The sequence below is a fragment of the Brassica napus genome, chromosome C3 (genome assembly GCF_020379485.1).
Source record: "Brassica napus cultivar Da-Ae chromosome C3, Da-Ae, whole genome shotgun sequence".
In the NCBI taxonomy this organism is placed as follows: Eukaryota; Viridiplantae; Streptophyta; class Magnoliopsida; order Brassicales; family Brassicaceae; genus Brassica; species Brassica napus.
This window is the reverse complement of record NC_063446.1, coordinates 12,009,342-12,022,069: the sequence shown is the minus strand read 5'-3', so window position 1 is coordinate 12,022,069 and position 12,728 is coordinate 12,009,342. Positions and strand designations below refer to the sequence as shown.

The window sequence follows — 12,728 nt, the reverse complement described above, 5'->3', positions numbered from 1 at the left end:
ATCAACAGGAAAAATGTACGACTTACACTTGTCCACAGTTACAAGCTAGACAAATCACAGTGAGGTATAAGTGCAACAACAAACTTCACAGCATTCCTTCATGAACTACAATGTAGCTTTCACCTACTATCACGAGCAAATATGAAGGTACCATGATGCTTATTACGAACATGAATGGCTTGAAACTGTTATCATTATTTAGAATCTAAAAACTTAAAGGATGTAAAGATAACATAACACGATCCAATACTATGAAAACAACAGATGATTTCAGTGAATTGAATTCTAGGATGGATTATCCGATTATCTCAATACAAAGTGACGAAAACGGTGGTGTATATTACAGGTATTGCTAGTACATATTCCAAGAAAGAGCCTACAAATCGTATAGGACAACTGTTAAACATGAGCAAAAACTAAAGACAGGAGTCTGAGGATGTCTATCACGAAAACTAATCTAACGGGGTGCCTGTCTTGAACGGCACTTTAACCTTGAAGCTTCCAGCTCTTGTTTTAATGTCTCTATCTCACCGAGCAACGCCGCATTATCCTAAACCCAAGAGAGCAAAGAAGTAATGAGCCCACAAGCATCCAATATTATAAGGAGTGTCTATTGGGAAATGGTAATGTCACCTTATGTAATGACTCTAGCTTTTGATTGAGAGTAAACGCGTTTCCATTCCCAGACGACTCTTTCATCTGTACAAGAAAAAAAAAACAATGCTCTAAAAAAAAAAGAAGAAAACTTTTTCTACATGGAGGAGGAGCTTAGAAGATAGTACCAGTGCCAGCTCTGAGTTACACTTAGAAGCCTTCTCAGCTTCACTGTCAAACATTCTCCGCCATTCTGCAGATTCATCCACTGCTTCCCTATTCGCCAAATCAAACTGTCTCCTACACACCAATGTAAACATCACCAACCATATAAACACAGCTGAGCTATTCAGAGGCGATTGAAAACATAAAGTCTGAAACTTTAACGAACCCGTATCACAAAAACCCAATACTTGTAGCAAATACAACTCCGATTTGAGAAAAGAGAAGAGGAGAACCTTAAGCGTTCTGTGTCGTCAGACGATAGAGTGTAATCGATTGTCCACAGCCTTAAGTAAACAGCGACGCCAAGAACAAGGGCTAGAACCAGACCCACTAGTATCGTCTTTCTCTCAGATCCTCCCGCCATCCTTCCTCCTTCCCTCATCAGAGGCAACATTCCCGATCAAGGAGACGACGACGATTTGATTGTTTCCGATTGAGATAAGTAAAGACGGTTCTGTCAAACCGGAGATTATTTCAACTACATCGTAATAGAACCGGTTCGGGCAGCTGTTTGGAACCGGTTATTCGGGTTATTAATGTCTGGATCGTTTCGATTAATACTAATTGGATATCGGATATATTTAAATTTTTATCTCTCTTTCATTTTAAATCGGAATTTATTCTTGGTTCAGTTAATAACTCTTCAGTTTCGTATATTTTAGATTCATTTTAAGATCATAATATGAAATTGCGTATTTACAGTATTTATTTAAGTTTTAATAATTATTTTGCTTCTTCTGCTTTTCCCTCTTTATTTTGGTGGAAATTACATTACACTAATTATCCATTTAGTTAATGCCTCTAGTTTGTTTTGGAAGAGAAAAGCTCTAAAATGAGCCAATGAGAGGGGACCGTACGAGGAGGTTAGTAAACAGAGATTATATTGACATGTCGTGTCACTCCCCTATCTATAGTGTGAGAAAGAGTTTAGAGAGATGAAGGAGCAAGAAAAAGAGTTTGAGAAATAGAAAAAAAAAGGTGTGATAATTTGCATTTCAGATAGCTTTCAGTTGTTCAAAAAGGGTAGCTTTCAGTTGTACGTGACCCTATTTCTTCATCTTGTTCATACATTGCTTGCTTGTTTGTTTCTTTCAAATCTGTGTGTTTCCAGTTTCCAGAATCTGCTTGTGCTACTCTTTATGTGAACAAACAAACAGTAAACATTTTGAATCTTTGAGTGGTATAAAGGTGGAAACTTTAGTAGAAATCTCCAAGTTTTGTGCATGCTTTAGAAAAAAGGTGCAAACTTTACAAGTTCATGAAATTCAAGGATGTCTCAAAGGTCATTCGGAAGAAAGACTAAGTATGAGAAGATGGTTTGGCTCTCATGATCCGCAGGACTTGAATCTCAAAGATTTTTACTCAGGATCGGGAAAAGGAAATCAAGTACTCTAAACCAAGCAAGCATGTGTCCAATTTCGTTTTGTGGAATCTAATGGCTTGAGAAAAGGAAGATATCATAACCCGCTTGCTTCTTCAGTAGCTGCTGCATTTTGAAGAGAGATCAAGTAACCAATCTGAGAATTGGGTTCACGTGAAGTGGAGGACAGTTGGTTCAGCAAGATAGAATAAAAAAACCTGTTGAACAATTAACATAAGCTGAGCAAGGACGTGGAGGACAAGCTGAGCAGAGGGGGAGAGGGAGAGGACAAGCTCAGCTAGGACATGGAAGACAAGTAGGTGGAAGGCAAGCTGAGCCAGTCGAACCTCAAACCAAGATACCGGTACATTTTATAATTGGCTGACAAATTAAACATGCATGGTTTTATTATGTGGTGAGACCTGTTTTAACATTTTTTTTTTCTTTCATTTACAAATAGTCATTTGGTGATGGTAGCAGTATTCAAAGAGACTGGACTACCTCAGGGCTTATCGGTGATCCGATAAATCAAAGAGAAGGTATTATCTTAGGCTTTAACAGCTCTCCTACTATTAATTGTTTACAAGCCAAAAACTAATTGTATATCTATTATATTGTGGTTGTTGCATGCCTATTATGATACACAGATACTTGTGGATCAGTTGTCTTTACACATCTCCTACAAGCTTCTTATAACAAAGATAAACCCATTGCCCAGCATCGTGATTTGTCATACCTAGTTTTGGCAAATCATATCCAAAGCCAAACCCAGGCCAAAGGCTTTTCATTCAGAAACCTGAACATACCGATCAACTACATTAGAAATATAGGACTCAGAGGAGTAAGAGCAGCCGCAACGGAGTAACATGCGGAATCCTTAGCGGTAAATCTTAGGTTAGGAGGAATAGAATAATATTATAAAAGGCAAATAGTGTAAGGATTTTATCGGATCAGTCCTTCCGTAAGAGGTTCAAGGACTTGATCCTTAAGACAGGTGGCAACGGGTTATTGGGCAGGTGATGTTTTGAGTTTGGTTTTGTCGGCAATTTACGGTTCGTTTTGTTTTTTTTTTCAATCGATTTGGAGATTTTCGTTTGAAATTAGGGTTTCATTTGATGATGTCTACAAATATCCATAATATTCTCGGCATTCGGGATGATGTTCACGATACCCAGGCACATCATCGATTGAAATATGATTTAATAGAAAATATTTGGAACATTGGTGATTCATAATCATGTTGTATTTTTAAATTTAATCATCTTAAATATTTATAAGCTCTCATGTTGTATCTTTATATTTAATCATCTTTATATTTAATCATCTTTTTATCCTAAGGATTCCAACTTCGGATTCACCATTGTACACACATTTTTCACAAGAGTCCTTAACTATTCAAAAAAAAAAAAAATTGATAATTTATTCCTAAGTATTCCACAATAGGTATCACCATTGTGGATGCTCTAAGTGTATTTATATATATTCCATGTATATTTAAAAGTTTATCCATACCATTCTAAACAACTTAACAAAACTTTGTGTAGAAAAGAGCACGTGGGCACGGAGGGACGACCACAGGTCACTTTGAGCAACGACAAGATGCTTCAAGAACATTTGTTTATGACACTTTGGAGAGGACACCTTTGGGAATCGTTATAAATAACTTTCCGGTCTTTGAAGATGTTGGAATGGTAAGTAGACTACTCTCTCTCTCTCTCTCTCTCTCTCTCTCTCTCTCTCTCTCTCTCTCTCTCTCTCTCTCTCTCTCTCTCTCTCTCTCTCTCTCTCTCTCTCTCTCTCTCTCTCTCTCTCTCTCTCTCTCTTTTTTCTGTTTACTTGAAATAAAAGCAAATCCATTATATAGCAACACTAAATGTTTTTGTTTTTTTTTTGTAGGGAATCTATCATGTGCCACTGGCTCTAGATAATGTAACTCCAGAACACGCTCTACTTGTTCTTGCAAGATCAAAGAGACCAATATCCGATAAGGACCCTGTGATGCAAGATCAAAGAGACCAATATCCGATAAGCAAGAGGCAAACTCACGCATGGCTCTAGTAGAAGTGATATTTGTAGTGTTAGACGACTCCCGGAGGTCTAGAATTTCATTAAAATCTCCACACACCATCCAAGGGTGAGAAGATAAATCAAAAGCAAGAGCAATATCCCTCAGAGAAATCCATAACTGCCTGCGATCTTCTAATCCGTTAGAAGCATAAACCGCGGTATAGTAAAAAGGAAGAGATTCAGGAGGCGAGACTTTAACAGTAACTGATTGAGAATCCGCAAACAAAAGCTGCACCTTGATAGGATCTTTATACAAAAACCATATCTTACCAAGGTCCGAATACTGATAATTAGATATAAGCTTCCACTCCGGCCCCAACAGCGAAAGAATAAACATACTATTAGCCTCGCTAACACGCGTTTCCAAAAGAGCACCAAAGCAAATTCTCCTTTTATTAATCCACGAAGACAGAGGTCTATGCTTCGAAAAATCATTAATGCCTCGCACGTTCCAAAAAAATGTATCCGACATATATATAATTATTGGGGTTTGCAACCCCCTAAAGAGAGGGGAGGCGAACCACCAGAGTTTGGGGACCTTCTAGCAAGCTTTCTCTTCTTATTCTTCTGGGTCTTAAAAAGAGTCGGAGGAGAATAAGATTGCTTATTCACTGGAGAAGAGACCACTAAAGAGAGGTTTTCATCGTCCTTCAAAGCAGAAGGTGGATCATCTTCTTGATCGAGAATAGCAAACGGATTCGCAGAAACCACTGCAAATTTTTCTTGATTTCCATCGACCACAGACTTAATTGGAACTGCATTCACTGTTGGCATGAATGGAGCCTCCGATTGAGTAGTTTCTAAGACAGGAGCCGGTTGGCTCGAAAGAACAGTAGGTACAAGAGAATGCACAGTCTCATCCACGGCTTGGGTATTTTCCAGGGAAAAAATTGCCAATGTAGAGACTAGTGCCACCTCCCGAGCAATAGGTTGAGGAGGGGAGGAAGGCAGATTATCAACTGGATGTGAAACAGAGCTAGAGGGATCCGGATCTCCAGCTACTATAGCTGTACCCAACGAGTGGTTCAAATCAGCAAGAACAGATTTCATACAAGTTTTAACAGGCACAGTTTGCTCGTGGATGGGAGGTTCCTTGGAATGTTGCGTACCAGAAACATGTTCTTTATTTTATCCTTAGCTTTCCAGTAGTCCTTGCGGGACTTAGAGAATTTCTTGTCTCCAACCTTGTCGTGGTCCAAAGATTGGCTTTATGCCCAATCTCATTGCAAACCGGACATAGAGGAGGAAGCCAAGGGTACGTGACCTCTAGAACATCCACCAATATGTTTTCCCTTTCACTCTCTACAATGGTAGGCAATTTGATAGTCAAGTCGACAATGACTTTGACATCCACTGAAGAGACACTCGAGAATGGCTTTGCATCAACAATCTTTCCCAAAGGCTTTGAGATAATTTCCAGGCCTTCGTCAGTGAGGAGATCAAAGGAAACCTTGTCAAGAGTAGCCCAGATCGGAGCACGTTGCAGCGACGGAGGGTCGATACTGAAGGAGGCTTTCCATTCAGTTACAAAGAAGGGAGAGTCTCCAACCCTCCACAATTCATGCTGAAGAATCCGTTGTCTAAGAGAAACCGATGGGATATAGAACAGAAAAGCATTCTTCGAGAGATTGTGAATCGTTACTCTTCTATCTTTTCCCCATAGATAGTTTAGGACTCCCAAAATCTTTCCATAGGAAGGGGCATTACCATAGAAAATACCAACAATGTAATCAGAGTGAGCTTTAACACCTCTTTCAAACACTGCATTTGGAACCTTTACCCTCGGTACACCTTCCTCAGTACGAGTTACGAGGATAGATGATTTTGGGAATTGTCTTGCAGCTTTAGATCTGCTAAGCCAATTAAACTCAGAACCTTGAGTAGGACAGCCCTTAGGTGAAACTTCTCCAGAAGGACTGGAAGGGGAACCAGGTTTTTCCGACAGATTTTCAACCAAAGCATCTTCCGGGGCAGAAGAACTTGAAAGAGGAACCAGAAGTGTTGGTGAAGCACCAGACACAACAGGCAAGGAAGCAATTTCGTTGGCAACCGGTGAGGCTTCCGTCATAATCGAATCCTTGATGGCTTGAGAAGAAAAGACCGTCGAAACGACAGATACAGCAGGAGGATGAAGGAACAGAAGGTCGGGAGGGACTGGAGGCACCAGTGGTGGCTCCGACGTTCCGGCCATCGAAGGATAACAGAGGTCAACGTCGGTGATTAGGGATTTTTAACAAACACAATTTATTAATTTATGGAGTTTTAATTTTATAGTTTCTAATGATTGTTCTTCTTTATAAATATAATTTTTTTTGTAAATATTTTGTAATTCTTATTAAACTACAAGAGTTTTACTTAAAACAGAAAATAAAATAAAAATAAATAAATAATATGATTTTCTTAAAATAACATTAACAAAGTTTTAGTACGCTTTGATAGAAAAAATATTATGAACTTATACATAATTTTAATGTGGCAATGTATTATATTAACAATGAATTGTATGACAAATATAAATATGTTTTATTTTTCTTAGTATTTGGATTTTAATTTTAGTTATTTTCTGTCCATGAAAATTATCAGATACTTACATAATTAGGGATTAACTCTTATAGCTTGGTTTAGATAATAAAATTGAAAATCGTCTAATGCTTGGAATTTTTTGTTTCAGTTCAGATATGTCAAATAATTTCAGTCAGTTTAAATTAAAATATTTATATTATGATCTTAAAAGATAAATGGATAAATTGTTTTGATGATTTCATATGATTCAAATAAAATATTTGGATAGGTAATTTCAACTTTGGATAATATTATATATTTAAGGACATGAATATTCAATTTATAAATTATATTTTAAATATGTATTTGAGATATCAGTTCAAGTTCCATATCAGAAATTAATATTGATAATGTCTAATATAAAAAAGATGGTTAATTTTGATTAGTATGATATTTTAGGATTGAATCTAAAACCAAGGTGATGATTGTTTGGGGTAGTTTTTAGTTTTTGCTTTTGGTTTTTAGATTTTGGTTTTAGTTTTTAGTTATTGGTTTTTGGTTTTTGGTTTTTAGTTTTTAGCTTTTTATTTTTGATTTTTAGCTTTTTGTTTTGGTTTTTGGTTTTTAGATTTTGATTTTGATTTTTGGTTTTGCAGTAGTTTTTTAAGTTTTTCAAAAAAACAAGTAATACATTATTTTAAAATAATACAACAAAAATACAAATTAAACATTTAGAAGTTACTATTAAAATTGATCAAAATATTGAGATTCTTATTTAAAACATAAAAATACATTAATGTGTTTTTAATTACTATATTTTATTAAAAAAACTTACATTATACTAAAGTATAAATCATAAATATATCTAAATTATTTTTATTTTTTAAAACTTGAATGGCAACTTTTTATTTTAAAAATTAATATATTCTATTTGGTTATTAAAAAATATTTTATGTTTTTATAATTTTTAGTTATTTTTGAATGTCTAATAATTATTATAATTATTCAATAATTATATTTATAGAATTTAATAACTAGTTTTCACAATTAGTTTACAGTTAGTTAGTATTATAAATAAATATCTAAATTTATTTTACATATATGAAATAAAAATAAATTATTTCACATTATTAAAAAAAATTACTTAAACAAAAAGATAGAAAGTATATACATATAATGGTCATGTATTTTATATTGATATTTACAAAAATAAGAAAAAAATATATATAAAAGTAATCGTAGTACCCTTTACAAAACCACCAAAACATGGCTTTTGGGTTTTCATTGAAATTTGGTCAAAAGATCTAAAATCCAGTTTCCCTATTTTATAGAAAATTTTTTTGTCAGAATCTTGATTGGTTTAAAACTAGTTTTTTACAAAATCAGTTTTCCTAATTTTTAGGGAATCAAAAACTTGATTGGATAGAAAATGAGTTTTGAAGAAACAAAAACCAAAAACTAATCTAGAAACTGAAAACAATCAACCTCCAAATCTATATAGATTTTGCTGTTTAATCTCAAAATAAACAATATTATACTGTTGAATTAAAATTATATATGAGATAGAAAAAGCCTACCAATTTACCATATAATTCTTAGTTTTATTATGGTTTTGTACAAGTATTTTGGATACAAAAACATAAACCATTTGAATATTTTGAAAAATGGTTTTAGTTTTGATTCTTTCAGTTTGGTTCGGTTCTTGGGTATCAATGTTTTTTTTTTCTTATTAGTTATGTTTTTTTCTGAGAAAACTAGTGCGGAAGTGGATCATGTTGTGGAGTGACAATCATTTACTGGTACATGGCTTTTATAAATCACTTTCATGGCTAGAGGGTGGGTATAAATAACTATGAGGACTATCAAATTGCAAGCCTTATCTCATCCTAAACAGGCCAAGTCCAACCAACATCAATTTATGATGATTATATGATGTTGTTTTTTTCTTTGAATTTCTTCAAATGGATTTTGTTTAAAGACACTCATTAGTGATCAGCCTATATTAGTCTTACAAAGAATACAAATCTAAGTCTAAGATTAAGGTTGGACAAAAAGTCAAATGCAAACCAACCTGGAAAATAAATTGGGACCAAACTGAAATCAACATAAATGGAATATTTAACTGCGTTTTTTTCAATAACATTTTGGATTTTAGATTCTAGATTTTATTAAAATTCAAAAGATTCATACCAACTCCTAATATAATTTAGATTTTATTAAAACTCAAAAGATTCATACCAACCCCCGATATAATTCTTCATAAATATCATAAAATACTCAGTAATTAAAATAAATATCTAAAATAAAAACAACTAATTTAGATGTTCAGTTTAGTATACTTTATGTTGTGTGTTATGTTATTTTAGTTGTTTTAAATAATATAAACTCCTGAACCCAATCTGAATAAAAATGATGTATAATGATTTTTTTATTTATTTTCAAAGTAACATGGTACTCGAACCGTTCCAAATAAAACTAAATCTTCTATAGAGTTCTATGTATAAATATCTGAATAAAAAGTAAATTAAATCTATATATCAAAGTTCCAAAAACCGAATTATTTTTGTTGAACTGCTTCAAAACCCGATTAATTAATCCCAAGAAAAAATTGAAAAAAAAAAAAAAATCGAATGGATATCAAAAATGACACACACGGGTAAATTCGTCATTAACTCCATTTTCGTAAACCCTAGTTTCGAGACTCCATATCTTCGAATCTCCTTCAAAGCAGCCCCATCATCTTCTTCAAGCAAGCGCCTCCTCGAGAAGAAGAAACCACCAAAAGACAGCCATGCCGCCGAAGTTGGACCCGAGCCAGATCGTGGACGTGTACGTCCGCGTAACCGGAGGAGAAGTCGGAGCAGCGAGTTCTCTAGCCCCCAAGATCGGTCCGCTCGGTCTCGCCCCGAAAAAGATCGGAGAAGACATCGCGAAAGAAACCGCCAAGGAGTGGAAAGGCCTACGCGTCACCGTCAAGCTCACGGTGCAGAATCGTCAGGCTAAGGTCACGGTGGTTCCGTCGGCGGCGGCGCTGGTGATCAAGGCGTTGAAAGAGCCGGAGAGAGACAGGAAGAAGGTGAAGAACATCAAGCACAACGGGAACATTTCGTTCGATGACGTGATCGAGATCGCGAGGATCATGAGGCCGAGATCTATCGCCAAGGAGCTGAGTGGGACCGTGAGGGAGATTCTCGGGACGTGCGTGTCTGTTGGGTGTACTGTTGATGGGAAAGACCCCAAGGATATTCAGCAGGAGATTCAAGAAGGTGAGGTTGAGATTCCTGAGAATTGAGGATTAAACGGAGAAGTGTTTGTGTTCGGTTCTGTGTTTTATTTAGATTCTATGTTTCGGTTAAGAACAAGTTAGTTTTGGTTTTGTTGTTTTGTCGTAAAACACTGCGAAGATGGAAGATCAAATAAGCTAAGCAAAGTGACTTTTTCTAAGTAAACGAACTTACATTGCGAAGATGAAAACGTAAAACACTAGACTCCATTGATTGGATTTCACACAAATAGAAGTAGAGGAACCAAAAAAAAAAAAGAAAAACGCACGAGGGAAAGGAGGGCATATTTTAAAAATCATTTGCCGAAATACTACACAAAGAGTAACCACTTTTGTTGTATGTATGTGTGTGGGGCAGAATTCAAACGTTGGCCGCACTTCTGAAGGATCCGAGTGACTTGGAACCGGAAGCTCTTAGGACGAATTGGTGATAAAATGCAGCAATCGCAGCTCCAATGAATGGTCCCACCCAGAATATCCACTGAAATTAGACCAAAAACATTTCCAATTATTTTCCCATTAAACAATATAATCAGTCTCATTAGCTTCAATTAAGATATACATACGTGGTCATCCCACGGCTTGGACTCGTTGTAGATAACCGCAGCTCCGAAACTCCTCGCCGGGTTAATTCCTGTTCCGGTGATCGGAATAGTAGCCAAGTGTACCATGAATACCGCAAACCCAATCGGAAGTGGCGCCAACACCTTTTCATTTCATCATTCATATTAATTCATTAGTATCAAAACTATATATGATGTTACCTAATAATTTAAAATAACGAAATTTATTTGACGATAAATACTTACGGGAACGTGGGAGTCACGTGCGTTTCTTTTGGGGTCTGTGGCTGAGAAGACAGTATACACAAGAACAAATGTTCCGATGATCTCTGCAGCTAGTCCTGTCCCTGTGCTGTATCCGTCAGCTAGAGAGTTGGCTCCGCCTCCGTAACGGACGTAGTAAGAGCTCTGAAAGGCTTTGACAAACCCAACTCCACAAATCGCACCTAAACATTGAGCCACCATGTATAGCACCGCTCTAATCAGCGATACCTTGCGAGCCAAGAACAAGCCGAACGTCACCGCCGGGTTTATGTGACCACCTTCACATAAAAGGGTTCAAAGTTAAATAAATGATAAAACAAAAGGTCGACTTGTAATGTTTTTAAATAGCTGAACCGGGTGTGTAGACCGGGCTGCTTTGGTCTAGTAATACCTGAAATACCGGCGGTGCAGTACACAAGGATGAAGATCATGCCACCAAAAGCCCAAGCGATGCCGAGGATTCCTACGCCGCCGCATTCAACTCCACCGGCGGCTGTGTCGGACGAAATCTTGTAGCCAATGACAGTCAAAACGGTGACGTACAAGAAGAGAAGAGTGGCTACAAACTCGGCGATGACGGCTCTGTATAAGGACCATCTTGTCAACTCCTCCGCGTCGAAAAATGGTGCAGGCGGCGGGTCTTGATAATCCCTCGTCGCAAATCCTTCTGCTCCTTCCGCGTCTTTCGCCATGTATGTATGATGTTTCTAATTTTTTTATGAATTGTTGTTGTTGTGGTTGTAAGAAGATGAGTAAAAGGTTCTCTTTATATAGAGTGAGCTATTGATTAGTGTTACTGTATAATTGACACTACTATTTATGAATTGCTGCTATACTGAGAGATCAAGGTCCCCATGTCACGTCATTAAATTTTGACCGTTGACAAACCATCAAAAACCATTATTAAAACGTGAGCAAAAGCAAGGAATGAACAGAAATAATAATGATAATTATAAATACTTTTTTAAAACAGATAACTATATATTCATAAATTTTTTTTTTTTTTTGAGCAACATATTCATAAATATTCATATGATACAATACAATCATACAAACATGCCTTCTATGTATAAGCTGTACCCGCCACATGCATACGTAGTTTGAAGTTTTGATAAATATTCATAACATCATTTGTAAACATTAGAAGTATTTATTTACATCGTGGCACAACACTATTCCTGTGTTTTCATGCTTAGTCTGGATTATTCTTGCATCTTTTCATGCTTAGTCTCGTAAAAATATGTACGCGAATGTTTGAGGCTTTACTTTTTCAATAGAAAGCGACAAGGATGAAAAAGTCATTTTATGTGAATTTCATCCTTTCTTTATTCCTAACATCTATGTATTTTTTTAATTCTTACTAATGGTAATATATAATGTTTTAAAAAGGATGAAAAATAAAGTAAGAGCGAGAAAGTGCACATTGCTGACATGGAATTATTTACTCCAATAAGAACAGAGAGGCGTCGCTAAAACGATAAGGTTATATTGACGTGGCAAAACATTAGCCATAAACACCACAATCCCTTTGTCTTTTTTTTTTTGAAATATTTTTTGTTCAGTATCTAAATAATAGTGAATATACGTAAGAAAATTGCAATTGCAATTGAATTGAGAGAGAGAAAGAGCAAATAACTGTTGACGACTTGTGGGGTCTATGGTACGTGGCATTATAGTTGTGGTTGAGTGGAACCGAAGTTGGATTTAATCTGCATGGGCGGTGCCGATACATTTGTCCGAGCTATGGGGCGGTGTACTGGACCCACGCCGCACACCCAACGTCCACAATATTTTTGACCTTTAGTGGAAAGTTAGGGCCGGACTTTTTATCAATTAAATTTGATTCGATTTGTTATTCGTCTTGATTCGA

At 36.1% G+C, this 12,728-nt stretch overlaps 4 protein-coding genes across 4 annotated transcripts; 2 read left to right on the top strand and 2 right to left on the bottom strand.

Annotated features, from left to right (window-relative positions):
• Positions 1-247: 247 nt before the first annotated feature.
• On the bottom strand, positions 248-1,337 carry LOC106444737. The gene is made up of 4 exons (XM_013886181.3): positions 1,053-1,337; positions 783-894; positions 634-699; positions 248-550 (listed from the first exon to the last, which is right to left on the bottom strand). The coding sequence occupies exons 1-4, from the start codon at positions 1,211-1,213 to the stop codon at positions 458-460; spliced, it is 432 nt and encodes a 143-aa protein (XP_013741635.1). The 5' UTR covers positions 1,214-1,337; the 3' UTR covers positions 248-457.
• A 787-nt stretch (positions 1,338-2,124) lies between these two features.
• LOC125582923 lies at positions 2,125-3,432 on the top strand. Its single transcript, XM_048749381.1, has 3 exons — positions 2,125-2,205; positions 2,640-2,718; positions 2,827-3,432. Exons 1-3 carry the CDS (start codon positions 2,125-2,127, stop codon positions 3,042-3,044), a joined length of 378 nt encoding a protein of 125 aa, XP_048605338.1. The 3' UTR covers positions 3,045-3,432.
• A 6,107-nt stretch (positions 3,433-9,539) lies between these two features.
• Positions 9,540-10,197, top strand: LOC106441066 (60S ribosomal protein L12-2-like). Its single transcript, XM_013882840.3, has one exon. The coding sequence runs from the start codon at positions 9,540-9,542 to the stop codon at positions 10,038-10,040; it is 501 nt and encodes a 166-aa protein (XP_013738294.2). The 3' UTR covers positions 10,041-10,197.
• On the bottom strand, positions 10,166-11,645 carry LOC106441065 (aquaporin PIP2-2). The gene is made up of 4 exons (XM_013882839.3): positions 11,250-11,645; positions 10,841-11,136; positions 10,598-10,738; positions 10,166-10,512 (listed from the first exon to the last, which is right to left on the bottom strand). Exons 1-4 carry the CDS (start codon positions 11,548-11,550, stop codon positions 10,393-10,395), a joined length of 858 nt encoding a protein of 285 aa, XP_013738293.1. The 5' UTR covers positions 11,551-11,645; the 3' UTR covers positions 10,166-10,392.
• Between the last annotated feature and the right edge of the window lie 1,083 nt (positions 11,646-12,728).

Excerpts from the sequence above, each read along its gene's own strand:
- LOC106444737 (XM_013886181.3), bottom strand. The coding sequence starts at position 1,213 with ATGTTGCCTCTGATGAGGGAAGGAGGAAGGATGGCGGGAGGATCTGAG. Across the intron at positions 895-1,052 it reads GACGACACAGAACGCTTAAG|GAGACAGTTTGATTTGGCGA; the intron begins GTTCTCCTCTTC and ends ATTGGTGTGTAG. Across the intron at positions 551-633 it reads AGCTAGAGTCATTACATAAG|GATAATGCGGCGTTGCTCGG; the intron begins GTGACATTACCA and ends TCTTGGGTTTAG.
- LOC125582923 (XM_048749381.1), top strand. The coding sequence starts at position 2,125 with ATGAGAAGATGGTTTGGCTCTCATGATCCGCAGGACTTGAATCTCAAA. Across the intron at positions 2,206-2,639 it reads GATCGGGAAAAGGAAATCAA|TCATTTGGTGATGGTAGCAG; the intron begins GTACTCTAAACC and ends ATTTACAAATAG. Across the intron at positions 2,719-2,826 it reads TCCGATAAATCAAAGAGAAG|ATACTTGTGGATCAGTTGTC; the intron begins GTATTATCTTAG and ends TATGATACACAG.
- LOC106441066 (XM_013882840.3), top strand. The coding sequence starts at position 9,540 with ATGCCGCCGAAGTTGGACCCGAGCCAGATCGTGGACGTGTACGTCCGC.
- LOC106441065 (XM_013882839.3), bottom strand. The coding sequence starts at position 11,550 with ATGGCGAAAGACGCGGAAGGAGCAGAAGGATTTGCGACGAGGGATTAT. Across the intron at positions 10,739-10,840 it reads CACGTGACTCCCACGTTCCC|GTGTTGGCGCCACTTCCGAT; the intron begins GTAAGTATTTAT and ends TGAAATGAAAAG. Across the intron at positions 10,513-10,597 it reads CCAAGCCGTGGGATGACCAC|TGGATATTCTGGGTGGGACC; the intron begins GTATGTATATCT and ends GTCTAATTTCAG.